Source organism: Salvia hispanica, chromosome 3 (genome assembly GCF_029641045.1).
Source record: "Salvia hispanica isolate PSC_SH4W2 chromosome 3, Shi_PSC_v1, whole genome shotgun sequence".
Taxonomy (NCBI): Eukaryota; Viridiplantae; Streptophyta; class Magnoliopsida; order Lamiales; family Lamiaceae; genus Salvia; species Salvia hispanica.
The window spans coordinates 59529957-59549257 of NC_142694.1; the positions used below are offsets into that span (position 1 = coordinate 59529957).

The 19301-nt window shown below is 33.7% G+C and overlaps 3 protein-coding genes, 1 long non-coding RNA gene and 1 other non-coding gene across 5 annotated transcripts; 4 read left to right on the top strand and 1 right to left on the bottom strand.

Moving 5' to 3' along the window:
* Positions 1-773: 773 nt before the first annotated feature.
* LOC125211493 (ATP-dependent 6-phosphofructokinase 5, chloroplastic-like) lies at positions 774-7827 on the top strand. The gene is made up of 13 exons (XM_048111319.2): positions 774-1204; positions 1397-1487; positions 2317-2390; positions 2604-2715; positions 3243-3338; positions 4128-4229; positions 4323-4397; positions 4524-4664; positions 4816-4932; positions 5010-5114; positions 5386-5466; positions 6996-7124; positions 7396-7827. The coding sequence occupies exons 1-13, from the start codon at positions 915-917 to the stop codon at positions 7561-7563; spliced, it is 1581 nt and encodes a 526-aa protein (XP_047967276.2). The 5' UTR covers positions 774-914; the 3' UTR covers positions 7564-7827.
* LOC125211494 (uncharacterized) lies at positions 7788-10330 on the bottom strand. The gene is made up of 5 exons (XM_048111321.2): positions 10239-10330; positions 9326-9956; positions 9011-9244; positions 8872-8925; positions 7788-8039 (listed from the first exon to the last, which is right to left on the bottom strand). The coding sequence occupies exons 2-4, from the start codon at positions 9929-9931 to the stop codon at positions 8890-8892; spliced, it is 876 nt and encodes a 291-aa protein (XP_047967278.1). The 5' UTR covers positions 9932-9956; positions 10239-10330; the 3' UTR covers positions 7788-8039; positions 8872-8889.
* Positions 10331-12565: 2235 nt separating this feature from the next.
* Positions 12566-14600, top strand: LOC125215142 (protein CURVATURE THYLAKOID 1B, chloroplastic-like). Its single transcript, XM_048116466.2, has 5 exons — positions 12566-12799; positions 13197-13429; positions 13931-14035; positions 14134-14205; positions 14289-14600. The coding sequence occupies exons 1-5, from the start codon at positions 12649-12651 to the stop codon at positions 14361-14363; spliced, it is 636 nt and encodes a 211-aa protein (XP_047972423.2). The 5' UTR covers positions 12566-12648; the 3' UTR covers positions 14364-14600.
* Positions 13698-13780, top strand: LOC125217261 (small nucleolar RNA snoR128). Its single transcript, XR_007175678.1, has one exon. It is a non-coding gene; the product is annotated as a small nucleolar RNA snoR128 (small nucleolar RNA).
* Positions 14601-17444: 2844 nt separating the features above from the next.
* LOC125216725 (uncharacterized) lies at positions 17445-18621 on the top strand. The gene is made up of 2 exons (XR_016137427.1): positions 17445-17747; positions 18040-18621. It is a non-coding gene; the product is annotated as an uncharacterized LOC125216725 (long non-coding RNA).
* Positions 18622-19301: the final 680 nt, after the last annotated feature.

Below are 19301 nucleotides of genomic sequence, written 5' to 3' on the forward strand. Positions count from 1 at the left end.
TTCCACGTCACATTTTTATTATAAAACTAATATATTTAAGCGAAACTCATATACCACTAACTTATTCAACCTATTTTTCTTTTGCATTTCTTAAACCCATGTTATAACTAAATAGAACTTCTATTGCGGGAACAGAGGAAGTAATAAATAGTTAAAGTGAAAAGAAAGTAAAGTAAATAAGAGAGTAATGTAGATATGATTTTCTTCTATATTATTTTCTCTGTTGCTTTACCTTCTATCTACTTTAACTATTTATTACTCCTGCCCCACAAGAAATAGACAAGGTTTACCATTTTTGGCCGTCCACCAAAATTCGTCTATTTTTAAATATGAAAATTTTAAACATTTAAATACTATTAATAATGTAGAGCTTATCTACTAACACTACTCATCTCTTACTTACCAATCACATTAAAATCTATATCATACACAACTATATTTATTTTTGGTGGACAGAGACTATATCGTCTTTGCAAAATAACTAACGAAATAAAATGTCTCACTCATAGTGGGACAAAGGAGTACTTTTCTTTTTTCTTACTTTATTCTCTTTTTATTAACTTGTGCCAAAAAATAATTATTTCATATTTAATGGGATGGTAGGAATAATATGTTTCTACTACGTGAAGAGTTTAGATAAATCAATACTTATTTAACTAATTTTATGCTACAAATAAAAATTAAATTTTGAGGCGAGTATGAAATGAAACAGTCGTTTTGGTTGATTAGCAAAACAGGCGCTTTCATAAATTATTTGGACTCTGACAAGAAAATGAAAGAAAACAGAAAAGCACATTTGGAGTAATCCAAAGCACCCTCTCTTTCTCCGTCACTCCGATCTCCCCGCTCATTGCATATACAGCCACAATTTTAAAACTTCGAGGTTTCATAGCATTCCTGTTCCTGCTAAATTAATGGACGCGCTTTCGCCGGCTACCATACCGGCGCTGCTCGCTGCGCCGACGACTGCTCGCGCCGATCACGCTCTTCTCTCTTCCGTGTCGTTCGCGAAGCGGAGCCGGATTCGGAGGAGAAAAATTCAGGTGAGAGCAGAGGCGGCGAAGCAGGCGAGCATTGATTTCAGCGATCCGGATTGGAAGTCAAAGTATCAGAGCGATTTCGAGGCGCGCTTCCGCATTCCTCATTTAACTGATGTGATTCCTGACGCCGCCTCATATCCTTCCACTTTCTGCTTGAAAATGAGGTTTGCACGGACTTGAATAATGCCAATATCCTTCTGAATTGATTAATTTGATCGAACTATGCTATTGTGCGTGATTCATAAGCTTGATATCCTGTTACTTGATGGAGTTATGACATTGTTGTATTTTCTCTTGAAATCAAAATTTGGAAATGTGACTTCACTTGAGAGAGTTAATTTAAGTGTCTGTTGCAGGAGTCCTATAAGTTCTGAATTTGCGGAAGGTTATCCTTCGGATGAAGCGTGGCATGGTTATATCAATAACAACGACAGAGTACTGCTTAAGGTATGATGCCACTTCAATTTCTTGTTCCACTGTTCTTCAGTATTACTGCAGCAAATGTCATTTGTTCCGTGATGTACATGTGCCCTCGTAATCGCTTGATTCTTCTGTTTCATTTTTGCCTTTCTGAATATTTGTAATTTGGCACTTCCTTGTTTGCTGGAGTCTTGGGAATTGATTTCCATATTTTGATTATGGAATATGTAAGACTTAAGAGTTTATACTTAGTTATGAATGTTTGAGAGAATAGGAACATAGTATAATTTATTTTTATGGTTATAATAGATTACAAACAACAGGATTTCTGGAAACAAGTGTTATATGTATCAAGGCGTACTTTTTAACTAATGGAACTTCAGTCCATAGAGAAGGATGCAGGAAGGCCATTGATATTATATAATTATATGCATTTTGCATAAATACATTTTTCCTCATACTTGATCGTGCTAAGTATTAGCGTTTGTCTCTGATCAACAGTAGAGCCTCATTGGAAGAGGTTATTTAATAGTGAATGCACTTAACTCTTTAACATCATTTTTCCCATTAATATTCCTTGGACAAAGTATAATTGGTCCTGTAATTGGGAAAATGTAGACATAAAACTTGACAACAATGAAATAGATTGCTCTTAGAAGATTGAGAAAGTTAAACAGAAAAAACCGTAATTTCATGCATTACTCGGCCTTTCTCAATGATGTATAAACTAAACTCTATTAGTTGTAATATTTTCTTTTTGCACAAGCTTGCATAAAAGGATAAATAATATGACCACCTCATATCTCTTGACACGAGAAGCCTACTCCATGCTAAAATTCTGTGTCCAATGTTTCAGGTCATACGTTATTCTTCTCCAACATCTGCAGGTGCTGAGTGTATCGATCCTAATTGTTCCTGGATTGAACAATGGTAAAAATCATATTGCAAGGTTTCAATCTCTGAGGTTGATAAACATTGAGCACCATTAAAATCTACAAAAAATTTCAAGGCCGTTATATTTACATGGAACTGTTACCTTTCCCCCCAGAGAAAGAGAGAGAATTGAAAATGGTCATAGTGTGCTCTGATAATTTGTCTACAGTAAGAGTTCTGTAGTTTTAAATTTTTTCTACTACATGTCAGGGTTCACCGTGCTGGACCCCGAGAAAAAATATACTTCAAGCCAGAGGAGGTAAAAGCAGCAATTGTTACTTGTGGAGGCCTTTGTCCTGGTCTCAATGATGTGATACGACAGGTATATTCTTACATGAATAAGGAGATCATTATGACAGTCTTTGGTATTTTGTTCTTTAATTGCAATTATTAGCTTACAGAACTATCTAAAGAAAACTGGTAATTCTGTCTTTATTGTCCTCCTTTCTTTGGTGAGGTATTGTAGTATCAAATATATGCTTCTCTTAGTTCTTTCCTAGCTGATTTGAATTTGGTATGCTAAAAAACTGGGATCAATTAACTTGATGAATATGGGATGCTAAAAATACTACTAACTCTATCCACAAAAAATAGTCTTGGTTGCCAACGTCATGGTTTTAATGTAAATTTGGTAAAGTACGAGATAGATAGAGAGAAAAAGTGGTTGAAGTGTTGTTAGTGGAAAATGGGATCCAACCTTATTATAGAGGAAAAATTTATTATTAATAGATAGAGACTAATTTTTATGGACCGCCCAACATGGAAAAACAGGACTATATATGTTCTCATAAGCATAATACATCTTTTTTAATTACGAGTTTGTAACTTGAAGGTTTTTTTATGTTGCAGATAGTCATCACCCTTGAGATATATGGCGTGAAACAGATTGTTGGGATCCCTTTCGGTTATCGTGGCTTTTCTGACACAAGTTTAGCTGAGATGCCAGTGAGTATATTTTACAAGGAATCAAGGATATAGTTTATCAGCCAATAATCTCTCTAAGAAAAAGATGCTTTTCTTACTTGATGTGTTATCTTTTGCTTCGTTTCAAGGTTCATTTACATGCTCTGGTTGAGAAAGTTTATTGGCTAATAATGCACACCAACAAGTGCACTGATACAGCTAATGCTGCAGTAGAAATTTGCCACATGAAATCCTGTAAAAAATTCATAAAAAAATACTCCCTCCGTCCTCGATTAAGAGTCACACTTTGACCGAGCACGAGTTTTAAGAAATGTAAAGAAAAGTTGGTTGAAAAAGTTAGTGGAATGTGGACCCATTTTTTTATATTGGTTTTATAATAAAATGTGAGTGAATTGAGTTAGTGGAATGTGGGACCTACTTACTATTTTTGGTAAAAATGAAGTGTGACTCTTAATTGGGGACGGATCGAAATGGAAAAGTGTGACTCTTAATCGGGGACGGAGGGAGTATGTATGATGTAGATGTTACCATCAGATGATCCTCTACTTTTGTTTAGCTTATCTTAGATTGACAACTGAAGCACTATCCACTCCACTTGGTAGCTGAATGAATAATGTAATATCTCTGATACTTTTCCTTGCCGTATTCTCAATAAATGGCATATTTGTATGATATTATTGAATTCTTTCTTATCAAGTTGGATATGTTAGAGTCATGAATGATAACTTTATTCAGAAAATGTGCTGTTATGCATATTTAATATCACTATCATATTTTATCTCACTATATGTGCTGTGGTATGTCACTCAGCTCTCCAGGAAGGTGGTCCAAAATATTCATCTTTCTGGAGGTAGCTTGCTAGGAGTTTCACGTGGAGGACCAACAGTGACTGACATTGTAGAAAGTATGGAGGTAAATTTTAAGTTGCTGCTGATATCTGGTTTCATCATATTTAGTTTTGAAATGCAATATTTGTTTCAATACTAATTCAAGAATTGATGGCAGGAAAGAGGGATAAACATGCTCTTTGTACTGGGTGGAAATGGCACGCATGCTGGTGCTAATGCCATACACGAAGAGGTTTTTGGCTTATTGCTTCTGTATTTTAATTATACCTTGCTGCACATTATTGCATTTTCAGCAACAAAAGTGAGCAACATTATGCATTGCGCCTCTAATTGTTTAATATGTTTTGCTTCCCTCCAGTGCCGTAAAAGAGGTTTGAAGATAGCCGTAGTTGGCGTGCCAAAAACCATTGACAATGATATTCTACTTATGGATAAGACATTTGGTTTTGATACAGCTGTTGAAGAGGCACAAAGAGCAATAAATTCTGCATATATTGAGGTTAAAAGTCATTCTGCTCTTTTATCTTTTCAGTATCTTCATTACAGATTTGATAGTTTGTTCACTTGCTATGCAAACCCATCTTCAAGCTGTGCAATGCTACTCTCATGTTTACTTCCTTATTCAGATGATTCCCACTTTGATTTGACAGGCGCATAGTGCTTATCGTGGCATTGGGATTGTGAAATTGATGGGTCGAAGTAGTGGTTTCATAGCTATGCAGGCATCTCTTGCTAGTGGACAAATTGATATATGCCTGATTCCGGAGGTACCATTTCCGTAAATTTAATGATAGTATTTTGTTATTCTGGTCATTTGCCTGAGTATTGTGTCTTGATCAATCAGGTCAAATTTAATCTGCATGGACCTCATGGTGTTCTAAATCACTTAAAATATTTGCTTGAGAGGAAAGGGTCTGCTGTTGTCTGTGTTGCAGAGGGAGCTGGTCAGGTCAGTCAGATGATGATCCTTTTTAATCTAGATAAAACATATTCACGTTCTCCTGAAAAGACCACACCTATCAGCAGAAATTGACTTTCACAATTGTTTTTCATCATCTTGTAATCCAAGTTACTTTGTGAATTAGACCATGCTTGCTGTGAATGTTAAAATTCAAAACTCATAGATGCTCTTAATTGATGAAAGATTGAAACTTTTTCCGTGTCTGTTTAAGATGGTGCCTGATTGAAAAACTAAACTGTTATTCCTATGTTGCATTCAGGATCTTCTACAGAAAACCAATGCTACAGATGCATCAGGGAACATTGTTCTGGGAGATATTGGTGTTCATATACAACAAGAGGTTGGTACCTTCAACTATAGATACGTTTTATGCTTTTGCTTCACAGAATTTGATAGTTATCCTCTTTAGTTAATTGACCTCTCATTTTCGGGCATGCTTTTAATTTCTTAATGCAGCTTTTCTCTGTGTATGAGTCATTTCCATATATAGCACCTTTTTTCACTCATAATTTACTCTCTCTCACTTAACACACTGAACATCATTTTCTTAAACTCCGTGCCAAAAAGGTTCCGCCTCAACTATGAGGGAATGGAGGAATACAATATAACATAGTTCGCATTACCTTCGTTGTTTGGTTTCATTGGTCAGATATAGCATGACAGTTAACTTTAGATAGGATTTTCGGGCGGCGGCTAAGATAGTGTTTTTATGATGTTGCTAGTATTTGTTCAATAAGATAGTCGTTATGAATAGCATGATAGACAAACGTTGGAATGACAAAAATGATGTTGTTACCAATATATATGAATAATTTTGTATGTGAAAGTCAGATATGTAATTGTTGTTTAAAATTGCTAAATTTGTAGTAATATACTACTCCTTCTGTCCCGACTAAGATTACACATTTCTTATCTTAGTCGGCATTGGAATTTTGGAGTTGTTTTTGTGAATGCAAGTATTAAATGGAGAGAAAAAAAGAGTTAGAATATTTTAATTGGAGAGAGAAAAAGTGGTTGAATGTATTAATTGGAAAGGTAAAGTTGCTTTATTGTTTCCAAAAGAGTAAAGGTCAATTTTGGTCTTAAACATATGACCAAAATACGAATTTGGTCCAAAACATTTACTTTTTTTGAAAAACTGGTCCATAACAAATGAAAATGTCGTCAAAGTAGTCCTTTTTTTTACGGTTCCGGTAAAAAACTAACGGTCAATGCTAATTGCACAGTGGCATGACCATTAGTTTTTTGATGGAACCGTAAAAAAAAAGACCACTCCGACAAGGATTTCATTTGTTATGGACCTGATTTTCAAAAAGTGAATGTTCTAGACCAAATTCGTATTTTGGTCATATGTTTTGGACCAAAATTGACCATTACTCTTTCCAAAATGATATGTGTCATCTTATTTGGAACAAACTAAAAATGAAAGTGTGTCAGCTTAGTGGGACAAAGAGAGTATTATTATGGAAAACTGATTTTATAATTAATTGGCGATTATTTAAGGAAATGTGAAGATTATTTAGTGATTTAGATCAATTAATATTGATTTAGATTAATAATTAGAGATTAAACGAGTTCATCTGCAATCCAGTTCATCTAACTCAGATGAACTGGAAGCTCTTCAGATTTTTCTTCTCTTCTATAAGAAATTAATTGAATATTTCATTAAGTATGAATCAATTTGTATTGATGCTTTGTTGCATTGTCTTTTATGAGATGACTCGGAGACCTTCCACATCGTAATTCTATATCATTGATATTCTTTTTCTCTCTTTCTCTCATCCTTGCCTTCATATTTTAATTATATAACTTTGAGATGGTAAATGCTTTTCTCCTTATCATCTTCTACTAATACCTTACACCTTACAGGTAAAGAAGTTCTTCAAAGAGATGGGACATCCAGCAGATGTCAAATACATTGATCCGACTTACATGATACGTGCATGCCGTGCAAATGCATCAGATGGGATTCTATGCACTGTGCTCGGTCAAAATGCTGTAAGTCATGTGTTTAATTATCTCTTTTCTATGGAAACCAACGTACAATGACCAAACTAATGTCAATACCATTTTCTTCATATTTGAACATATACTAACTTTTAAGGTCTTTCTCTTTCGAGCTTAAGTCTCTATAAATCTCTAGACTTAACTTGATGATTGGACCACATTTTAATGTGGATGTCTTAGCACGTTATGTGTTCTTGAACAACATTGTTTTAGACATGCCTGTGGCAACTGTTTGCTCAAAGTTAGACAAATATCATGGCAGGTTCATGGAGCATTTGCTGGGTACAGCGGCATCACAGTGGGAATATGCAATACACACTACGCATATTTCCCAATTCCGGAAGTGATAGCTCAGCCCAGGGTCCTCGACCCGAACAGCCGTATGTGGCATCGTTGTTTAACCTCAACTGGCCAACCAGATTTCATCTAATTAACTTATTTTCAAGAAGCAAAGACAAGACAATTCATTCTGCAGAGTAGAGAAAAATGGGCTGCCTTTGCCTTGTGGTTTCACCCTATTTATCCCAACAATTTTCAAGTGTACAGCATTCACATTGCCATTAAGCAATAAGATTGCATTTTTTACTTTCAGCTGTGGGAAAGAACTTCAAATTCCTTAGATTGGGATAGTGAAAAATTTGTCACACCACAGAATTTTATCCTTGGAATAAGTATATTCTGATTTTGTATCTCATTCAAATTCTGTCCCCATGAGATGGAATCAAAGTCCAGCTTTGTTTGAGGACTTTATTGAGTTGGAGTTCATACTCAACTTCGGTTTGTTGATTAAAAGATACTACTACTTCAACTACATAACTATAAAATTCTAATCTATTCAAAAGAGCATAACATATTTGTAGGTACATAGACTGTCTTATGTTCTTCTATCATCTGAGCAATCTGCACCTGGAGCAATGAAATTTGATAATTTCAAGTTAGCATGAACAACAAAACCATCAGAGAGAAAAATTAAAAGAAAACAAGTTAATTCAAATCCCAAATTCTAGCCACATATATGAAATATCAAAACAACATTGGAACGACAAAAGTATTGAATGCACAAACAAATTATTCATAACTCCAATATACTAGCATTTTCATCAAGAACAAAGAAAACTACATAAAATACAAGACTAGCAACATAACAACGAGTATAAACTCAACATCAATTTATCACATAAGCATACAATTAACAATTTTTTCAGCAAAAATTCAGAAATTACCAGAATTTTTACACCAATTTAAAAAATCATTCTGAACTCGTGCAATGTCTGAAATTAGTAAAACCAGTGGAAAACTAAAGCTATACTTGTCTATATTGTAAGGTTTAAATTTCAAAATCAAAATCATCACCTTTGAAAGTTTACCCTTGCTTTAGTGCATACTGCCAAAAACAGGAACTCAACAAAACAGTCAGCTTGTAGAATTCATTCCAAAACTCATACAATGTCAGAAACTAGTGAATCCAGTTGCAAATTAAAACTATAATTGTCTATGTTATAAGGTTTAAATTTCAAAATCCAAATCATCACCATTTAGAGGTTATCCATGCTTTAGTGCAAATTGCCAAAAACTAGAACTCAACAAAAGGAGAGTAACCATCTTTGCATATCATACTAAGGCTGCCACAAAGAGAAAATGTGGGAAGATCTCAAAAGCAATCCATGTTATAAATTAATGAAAAGCACAAACCAAGACTGATCAAATAAATATAATTAGTTAATTAAATTTGAAGTACCTGGAATCCAAATGTAAATCAAGAAATTCTCAGTGAGTGCTCAGTAGGTGTCACCTACATATATAAGGAGAATATCCAATAAGAATCAAACTAAACTGCAATAGGTAATCATATGTTGATAAATCATTTGATAAAATACCAAAGAACGTGGCCAAGCAACCATATGACCAACTGCTTGAGACAACTCTTGAAAGTTGTCGTAAGGCCTGATCAATTGCTCTTGAGGTTCAACTACAACTTTGATGTATATTTCACACCAATTTTGTCCTATGGCTTGTCCTCCAACTCTTGTATTTGGATCGATGCTAATAATATATCCTTTAGCAACGATTTTGTTTGTGTGGATACTTCGTAGAGAAACATATGGTTCAACCTCCAAGAAACCAAAATAGATTAATAACCATTTTTAATATGTAATATTTTCAAAATTGTATAAAAATAAAAGCAAAGATACCTTATCAACTTTTCTTGAAGTAGCATTTAGGGAGAGAGACTCAGAAACTCCCACATTTGTCCATTTGTGTACTTGCGAAGCACGAATTCTTTGTTTTGTTTCAAGCATTGCCTCTAGATGAGCAATATTTTTTTTGTACTCCTTTCTTAAACGGTTCGATGTACTCTTAGGAGTTTCATTCGATATATATGAGGGGAACACTTCTTGACCCATCATCCTTACATGTCCCAGTTTATCCTTCCCCTTGATTTGTCCTACACATTCTTCTGTACATCCACCTTCATTTGGAACTCCAACGGAATCATGAACTGAGCCTTGCACATTATCATCGCCCAAAGTATTACGTTGATTTTCACCCCTAGCTGAAAGAATACTAGGAAGTTCCCCATGAGCTATCCAATGGGTGTACCCCGGAATAAATCCATCTACTGTCAAATGTTCAAATGCATCATCTCTAGACATGCATATGCTCATTCCGCAACGTTTGCATGGACATAATATCTTATTATACATACTTGCGTTGCGAAAAGCATAGTCCAAAAAGTATTCAAGTCCATTTTGATATTCCGTTGTTATTCTTGACTTTGTCATCCAACTTCTATCCATATTGTTTCAATAAACTCCACCAAGCCTATATAGATTATCAATTAAATATAGACTTAGTAAATTAGATAATAGATTATAAATACAATAAGAGTACCAAACAAAAATCTGTAAACATTTTTATTTTGTAAAATTAGTTGTTCTATGGTTGATTTCAAGTTAAGGCTCTTGAACGCAAATGTACATTGAACATTAATCGGCATAGAAAACACTTATGCAACAAAAAAAACTACAAAACCATAAATTAATTAGCAGACTAGGTAACCTCTTTTATGATTCAAGACAAGATAAAGATGGATGAAATGCTGACCTAATAAAGAGGACACAAAGAGAGATTGTCTTTCAAACTCAAATGGAGAGGTGTGAAGGATAGAAGCAACAGAAGAGATAAATTAAATTGAGATTTAGCTACTATAAAATAACTATGATGACGAAAACAACGGCGAAGGATAATATTATTGATAGGTGTTTTTTGTTACGGTGATTCTGTTAGGGCTTAATTGATAGTTTAAGTATAAGCAATTAATTAGTTGTATGTGAAGCCCATTATTCAATATACAAATGTAAAAAAAGGCCTACTGTGCAAGTTGAGAATTATACAAAGAATGGGACGTGATACTATTAGATAATTATTGATAAAATAATATTATTGACAAAAATTATAATTTAATGAATAAATTACTAGTCATAATTATTATCAATAAATATGTTATTCCCTACTTAATCATGTACGAGTGATGTTGTAATTTATTACTTCTATAAAATAATACTTCATTCGTCCCACTTTAAAAGTCTCATTTGAATCTGACACGGATTTTAACAAATGTAAAAGAGAGTTACTGAAAAAGATAACAGAATGTTGGTCCTATTTTATATACTCTCTTCATAAAAAAAATCGGCACTTTTGTGAACGGCACAAGTTTTAATGAGAAATTAGTAAAGTAAAAGAGATGAGAAAAAAAAAATTGTTAAAGTAAGAGAGTTGGAGAGAAAAAATAAGTAAAGTATGAGAGAGAAAGTGAGAAAAGTATGAGAGAAAAATTTTACATTTTAAGAAATGTGACTATTTTTAGTGGATATACCAAAATGAAAAAATGCGACTATTTTTCGTAGACGAGGGGAATAATAAAATATGAGGGGAATGAAGTTATTGGATGTGAGGTCTATCATTATAATGGTAAATCGGGACTACTAAAGTGGGAAGGAGATAGTAGTTGTTTGTTAGTACTCCATCCGTGCCATAAAAATATGGACAAGTAATATGGCACGAGAATTAAGATAAAATTGGTAAAGTAAGATGGAAGAGAAGCAGTATATAAGTAGTGTTTAATGGTGTAAGTTGGGTAATAAATGACGGGTGCAAACTTATCCCACATCGGATGAGTGAGAGAACTTGGATTAGTATATAAGTGCTATCCACCCCTAATTAGTTTGAGGTCTTTTGAGAGCCCCAAAAACAAATTCGTGCGGGCTTAAAGTGGACAATATCAAACTAATGTTGCGGTCGACGGTCCTAACAAGTGGTATCAGAGCCCAAGTGGCTATGGGTCGAGCCTGGATGAGCCCCGGTTAGGGTCGGGCCCTGAAGGACTTAGAGTAGAGTGGGGCCCGGGATGACCCAGGGGCCAGGGCTGGAACGACCCATGTTCGAGTGGGGCCCTGGATGACTCTAGTTTGAGTCGGGCCCGTAATGTCTCGATGTATCAACTATGTGTTCCCGATGTGGTCTCGGTTTGAGGGGAGGTTTGTTGGGTGCAAACCTATCCCACATCGAATGAGTGAGGGAAGTTGGATTAGTATATAAGTGCTATCCACCCCTAATTAGTTTGAGGCTTTTTGGGAGTGACCCAAAAACAAATTCGTGCGAGCTTAATCTAAAGTGGATTAATTTGTTGGGTGCAAACTAATCCTTCTATAAATGGAATATACATATTTTTGTGGACAGACGAAAATCGAAAGTGCACATATTTACTGGACGGACGGAGTATTGCTTTTTGAACTAACTTAATTATTTTTTATTTAAAATATGTGCAAACCGCTCTTATGTATATATAAACACTCTTTGTATATAATGATGTGAGGAGTATGATTTGCTCTTGTTCACTGGCGTTAAATACGTAAAATAAAAATGAAGTTAAGATTCAAATATCATAATTGTACTTAGAAATTATAAGAAAAAGTGTTTATGTACCTAATCTTTCTTATGGCATTTACTATAGCATTAGTATGTGATATAAACGAGAAAATCGAGCTTTGATTTTTATGAATTTTGTGAAATTAAAAATTTAATAACATTTTTAAAGTACTAGAATCAAACTAAATATATAAATCGCAACGAACAATACTAAACGTGCGTCAAACGAGAGTGATGCTCAAAAAAGCTTATATAAGGCATGTAGCATATCAATCTTTATAATCAATAGTGTAATCCTTTTTGTATGTAACTCATGTGATTCTTGGTTTTAGTCAATGTTTTTTAGATCTTAATCAATTAAATTGATCAGTTCTAATCGTTTATTTTAATTTTTGAACATTTTATGTTATGTCTGAAAGTGAGGTTATGATTTTCAATGAAATTAAATTTAGATGATCTCCCTAATTCGATAATGTCAGATATAATGGTGTATCACAATTTTAGTCGATAAACCCAAAGTTAAACCCTACTGAATATTCATTTGATATTACCAGCAAACCTAACCCTCTCTCCTTCCAATTCGATCATGAACTCCTCAACTATGAAGCTCTGCACAGCTCGAGGCATCTCCAGCGTTGCTTCGCCCCATCCCAAGCTTCTCACTACCAATCAAATTCAGTCCGTTCACTGCAAAATTCAGTTTCCTTCCCTGCTTAAGCCAACCAGATTCAACTGCGGTCAGTTTACTCGATTCTCAATTTTCCTAATGGATCCTGCTTATCGAAATGTGAATTCTGTCTATTTCAGAACGATTAGGCTCCCTCTCTTTAATTTCGTTATGTATTCCAATATTTTTGTTTTTGTTCTGATTTTGGAGTGGCACTACTCGATTTTTTAGATTGCTGTTCATAAATTCTGAATTATTCACAGTTTACTGTAATTCGATGGTTGGCGTTGCTCAATTCTTTGCCCTATGCGAGTATTTCACCATAGTGTCCTATGAACATTGTATATTCAGTTCAATTTTCTTAATTGATTGAGTTTTTATGAACGTTCTGTTTGTAAGTAACGGTTTCATTTATCAGTTTTGTAAAAAATTGTATTGATTTTGGGGAAAATTGTCTGTTAAAATAGGATTGAGATGCCGTACTAGTTCATCTCTGAGATCAACCACACCTGAGGAGACCTCGGGGAGGACTTCATATGGCACCGATGAACCTGTTCCGGATGGTGATATAACTGTGGAAACAACTGATGTTGGTGAAAATATCGACAATTATGAAACTCAGCAAAATGAAGCACCTCAAGAAGGTTCTTTGGTTGATAATCTGCAGTTTTTGAAGTTCTTGGAGGAATTCGATATTAAGGTGCTTCCTTTTGATCCTGTATGAGTTTAAGTTGTTTGGGATACATAGTATTCATCGAAATTGTGTGTAATGTCCGGATTTTAATGTGATTTCCATTTATTTCGTAACTTCTTGGTAGTTAAAATCCTGTGAAATTGATGTGGTGAGTTTCATATATAATGTGAATGTAGAAGCTAGTAATAAAAACATAACCTTTTGACAACCTATCCACTGAATCTCTTGAATGTATAGTTGTTGCAAGCTGAATATCTTGATGATGAGAACTTGGTTGCTATGATGAGTACTTTCAATTTTTAGAATGCTTGATGAAACATTGGCAATCATGTCAGTGCTGAGCGGTTACCTGAGCAGCCGTTTCTTGTAATTTGCCTATGATTCCCTCATTTTTAACCCTAGAGATGTCTGCATTTGTTGCCCAAACTTGAAAACTCCTATGGGCCTAAATAAGTTATCGTGTGATACTGTTTGAGTCTCATGATTCATATATGTCTTCTGTTGCAGTTGGATTATGAGGACACGTCTTCAATTCTTGTGTTTGGTGGTGGTGGTGCTGTCGCCCTTTGGCTAGCAGCTGCTGTTGTTGGTGCCGTTGATTCTATTCCATTGGTAAGTAATGCCTACTCAGCCCTAACATACTTTTCTATGATGCATGCTGACGAAACCTTTACTAACCAAAATATTTCTGAAATTTGATCAATTTTTAGGTCCCAAAAGTGTTGGAACTTGTTGGGCTTGGCTACACGATCTGGTTCAGCTCTCGCTACCTTATCTTCAAGGTTGGCATCCTAAATTTTTGAATAAATAAATCTTGCATATACCTTTGCTGGTGCCAATCTGAACAGGTCATCTCTATTTTCAGGAGAATAGAGATGAGTTGTTTGCTACCATCGAACAGATTAAGCAACAGGTGCTTGGTTCCAAGGACCTTCTGTAACGGATCCTTCTGTAACAAATAGTAGTATGTTTAGCTAAGTGAGTAACGGATCCTTCTGTAACAAATAGTAGTATGTTTTTTGTTGTGGAAATATTATAATATCGTCATTGCATGTCCTAAATTTTGTTTTGACAAAGCATGTTTTAATCTCCGAGGATACGAGAGTGCATTCTGTTTTAGTGGAATTCTTGAATTTCTGGGCATAAATTTCAAAATTTGTAGCTCTGTTGGAATGGACCCCTTTAGTCTTTATCTCTCAGTAGCGTATGATCATATTCATGGTGTTATATTATAATTAAGCAAGCAATGACCTGTTAAGCTCCAACAATTCAGCTTGTCTTTGCCAGTCATGCTGGTATACAAGTTATGAACTGGAGTATCATTTTTATAGTCATTTTTTCAGCCTTTTTCACTGTCCTTGAAGTGCTTATTGGTAGTAAGATGCTAAGTGGTTCAAATATTCATTGAAGTGGTAAGAGATGTAAAGTGGTGTTGGGTTATCATTTACCACTCCCTTCGTCCCACTTTAGTAATCTCATTTGAGTTTGACACGAGTTTTAAGAAATGTAAATGAAAGTTGGTGAAAAAAAATAGTGGAGTGTGGGTCCTATTTTTATATACTCATTCCATCCAAAAAAAAATGTTCTATTTGTGAACGTCACGAGTTTTAATGAAAAATTGGTAAAGTAAGAGACATGGGAGAAAAAGTAGGTAAAGTAAGAAAGATATGGAGAAAAAGTAGGTAAAGTATGGGAGAGAGGAAAAAAAATAGGTAAAGTATGATAGAGAAATTTACTATTTTTAGAAATGAGACTATTTTTTGTGGACATCCCAAAATGGCAAAATGAGACTATTTTTCATGGACGAGAGAATATTAGTTTTATAATAAAATGTGAGTGAAAAAAAGTCAGTAGAATGTGGGGCTTGTTACTATTTATGGAATATTTTAATTGGGACTCCTAAAGTGAGACATCCAAAAATGGTAAACCGGGATTCCTAAAGTGAGACGGAGGGAGTAATTTATGATGAAAAAGACAATCTATATCAAGAAAAAGTCAAAGACTAAAATAAAAAAAGAAAAAGGAAATGTGATCTAAAAAGAAGAAAAATATATGAATGCTCAAAGCTTAAAATTTAAGGAATTGTTGTGTAATATATAAATGCCTAAGTTTGTGGGTATTGGTACGAAATACTATGATGTAGTTGTGCTTTGAGAATAGAGGGATATGATTTGAGCTTTCTTATCTATATTTATCCCACATGTAATGTACCTAAAGCCGTATTGCAACCAAATATGAAAGACATTTTGATATATGTATTGATGTTACTAATTGTTTCTATTATTTTTGTTGAAAAACTTTATTGATTCAAAATATAGAATAGTCAGACATACAGTACTGATGACTTAGCGACAATCGTTTGAGACATGAGATAGTATGTTATTGGGACTTGGACATTAGAAGTAGAAGGAACATGACTTTTGTTCTAAGTAGTATTCATAGGAGAATACAGAGATTTAAATAAGTAATCTTTTGACTCAAGAGTGGGTTAATTGTGGATACACCGAGATACAAAGAGAGTATAAAATTTGGATATAAATTTAATAGTTAACATATATAACGTTTAAATCAAGATATCAAATTTATATAAAAACTAAATTCAACTTTTGGTTTGAACTTTGAACCAAAGTGAAAAACGGAATTTTGTTATTAAATTTAAACCGATTCGAATCAAAATCTTTTAAAAAATGAATCAAATTAAGGTTCTAGTATTTTATTCACCACCAGCCAATTCACTAGCTCTACTATTCTTTATAAAGGTAGTAGGAGTATTTATAACCCTAATACTGTTTATGGCCCACGAACTTTGGAAAACTACCATTTTAGGTTTGTCTACTAGAATTATTATCATTTGAGGTATTTTTTATTTTTCTTCTAGCGAAAATGCTCTCAAGGCCTTCAAAGGGCAATTTCGACAATTCTGTCGCCGTTGCATCTCTTCATTAGAAACGTCACTTCAGTTTTGCATAGAGTGAAGTACATAAATAATATCTGATCTTTCTGTTTTGCACAAAAATGGTACCTGATATTTATTTTATACTCCATTCGTCCTATAATAGAAGTCACTCTTGTTGTGACATGAGTTTTAAGAAAAGTAAAGAACAGTGGGTTAGAAAAGTTAATGGAATATGAGGTCCACTTTTTATATTAATTTTACAATAAAATATGAGTGAAGTGGATTAATAGAATATGAGACATACTAAGAATTGTAAACATTAGTAGATATAATAGTGCATCATGATTTTATAAGAAAAACTTGTTTGATATAAAATCTCATTATTTATATAATAGCATGCTATGTGTATCATTCTTCTTTATAACATTTGTTTCTTTTTTCTAAAAAAGTCTTAATAATGGGAGAAATAAAGATAAATTAAAAGGTTTCGTCTTCATACGATCATTAGTTTCGAAAACATACCAAATTATTTCGAGCTTGTTATATCAGACTAAAAAAAAAGAAGAAATAAAAATAGAACGAAGAAAAAATAGAAACTTAAGTAGAAAAAAGAAAGAAGAGAAAGGAAGATGAAGAAGAAGAAATAGAAACTTTAGAAGAAAAAAGAAAGAACGGAAGGAAGAAAAAAGATCACATATTTGGTACTCCATTTGTCCCACCATAAAGCGTTTCGTTTTGAAAAAATGATAAATAGTTAAAATAGAGAGAGAGAGTAAAGTACGCGAGATAATAATGTAGAGAAGAGTTTATTTACATTATTATATTTCTTATTTTACTTTCTCTCTTTATTAGTATCATTTTTTCAAAACGAGTGCTTAAAACGAAATATACTACAGTAGACGGAGGGAGTACTATTTAATTTAAATTTCTAAAAGTATCTTCCATGGTTTAAAAATCACTTATTTATAACCTGGGCTTATTTTTGTCATGAGGTACCAAAAACAATATAAAACTTAAACCATCACTTATTTATAACTTGGGCTTATTTTTGTCATGAAGTACCAAAAACAATATAAAACAAAGATCATGTATTATATTTGTGCAAAAATTAAAGATAAAGTACTCCTTATCCTTATGTAATTTACTCTTGTTAAAAACTTTTCAATTGGCTCTTCTCTCACACGATTCACTTCAAACCCAGCGGCAACAAGCTTCAAAATCAAATTCACCTGGCCTTATCTAATCTAATCTTCAACAATAATATCACCAAAATGTATCGGAATAGTGGGAGTGGGAGTGGGAGTGGGAATGGGTCTAAAGGAAAAGGAAAAGGAGAAGTTTGAGACTTCATCATTCTTGACGACGACGACTACGATTGGGCAGTTTGGCCAGCCAATATTAAATCTTTCGACCCGTATCGCGAATATGGTGAGTTAAAAATATGTGCTAATTTTTCAGTTACTACCAATTATTTAGGGATAGTGAAATGCTTTGTTTTATATGTTCAATTTAGAATTGCTTTTGAAGAACTTATGATAGGTGATTTGTGAATTATGATTTGGTTTATATGTTTTGAAATTGGATAGTTATTAATTTGGATTGTCATTCGGAGTGTGATATATATTTTATATGAATTTCAGAATGAAGTTTTATTGAATTTTTGTTCATTAGACTTATCATCTAGTGTAACACAAAAGAAGTTAACCCTTGCGTGTAACAGAGGGCCAACTCGACCTTTTCACCATATGAATGCATTATGTTTCACAAAGAAGAGTACTTAGGTGGGGAGGTTAGATTAATTGATTCGTGCAATGTGAAGCGGTTTAAGCTAAACGAACTGTCATTGATAATGGTAGCTCTTGGTTGTGGTTCAAAGTATGTTTGTGAGTTCTACTATGCTCTGCCGGAGAACAGCTTCAAGTGCGAAGGCTGGCAAGTCAGGCATCCGCTACGGCCCCTTGTTGACGAAGTACACTTTGAGGGTTTCATTTCGTTGCTCCCTAGTGTGTTAAGAGATGTTCATGTTTGTGTTAAGAGAAGTTCATGTGTATTGTATCGAGCTGACAAAGACTAAAGCATATGTGAATGCTAAGAGAGACCAATAAACTTTGCTCGATGAAACTTTGCTAAGAGAGACCAAGAAGTGAACACTATACAATTCTTACACAGTACTAGTACCATTTTAGTTACTAAGTAACTGTTATCATTAGAATTAGTACTCCTATAATATTGTGTGAATTCAACTATCCTTTAGCACTGTACAAATGAACACTACTAATAATATGGATACTATTTTCAATCATTTACATCAAACTCTTGATCATTTTAAAGTATATGTCACACCCAAAAGTAATTTTACTCCAATCATTTATACCAAATTCAAATTTTACACAATATTTAAGCATATTTATCATAGTTTTTTTGCAGTAGCTACAATACATACTCATATTTAATACTATTGTTTTGTAAAAAAAATGCAAAAATGGAATTTGAATTCACAGTGTGATTACAGAAAATTTTTAAATCCAAAATAAAATTCTAGGAGTATGTATTTATTCTTTCGATCTTTTACTCTATATTTATCAAACATTAAAATTCGTGGTGTTTTAACTTGTTGAAGAAGACATTTGTAATACTCCTACTATGTCAGATGTGATGCAATTTTTGTTGTGGGCCCACGCACTGCATAGCTTCAAATTTAAATTGCAAGTTAGGTCAAACATGCTGCTGTCGCCAATTCACAATCCTCCTTTATTTTGAAAAAATTAGTAACCATACCTAATAGTGATCACAGTTCTGAGAAGAAAACAATTATTCCAAACACACTTTTATTATCCGTGGGGCCCATGTAAATAAACTATGCTACTAGTAAGATCACTAATTCAAATTGCACCAGTTAGAATATCAAAAAAGGTTTACTGAAAAAAATAACTTTGACTTTAAAGGAAAATAAATAAATGAACTAAATATAATAGAATGACA

Coding starts and splice junctions, on each gene's coding strand:
- LOC125211494 (XM_048111321.2), bottom strand. CDS start 9,931: ATGGATAGAAGTTGGATGACAAAGTCAAGAATAACAACGGAATATCAA. Junction 9,245..9,325: donor CTTCAAGAAAAGTTGATAAG/GTATCTTTGCTT, acceptor GGTTTCTTGGAG/GTTGAACCATATGTTTCTCT. Junction 8,926..9,010: donor TTGCTTGGCCACGTTCTTTG/GTATTTTATCAA, acceptor TTATATATGTAG/GTGACACCTACTGAGCACTC.
- LOC125211493 (XM_048111319.2), top strand. CDS start 915: ATGGACGCGCTTTCGCCGGCTACCATACCGGCGCTGCTCGCTGCGCCG. Junction 2,716..3,242: donor TCAATGATGTGATACGACAG/GTATATTCTTAC, acceptor TTTATGTTGCAG/ATAGTCATCACCCTTGAGAT. Junction 4,398..4,523: donor CTAATGCCATACACGAAGAG/GTTTTTGGCTTA, acceptor GCTTCCCTCCAG/TGCCGTAAAAGAGGTTTGAA.
- LOC125215142 (XM_048116466.2), top strand. CDS start 12,649: ATGAACTCCTCAACTATGAAGCTCTGCACAGCTCGAGGCATCTCCAGC. Junction 13,430..13,930: donor TGGAGGAATTCGATATTAAG/GTGCTTCCTTTT, acceptor CTTCTGTTGCAG/TTGGATTATGAGGACACGTC. Junction 14,206..14,288: donor CTCGCTACCTTATCTTCAAG/GTTGGCATCCTA, acceptor CTCTATTTTCAG/GAGAATAGAGATGAGTTGTT.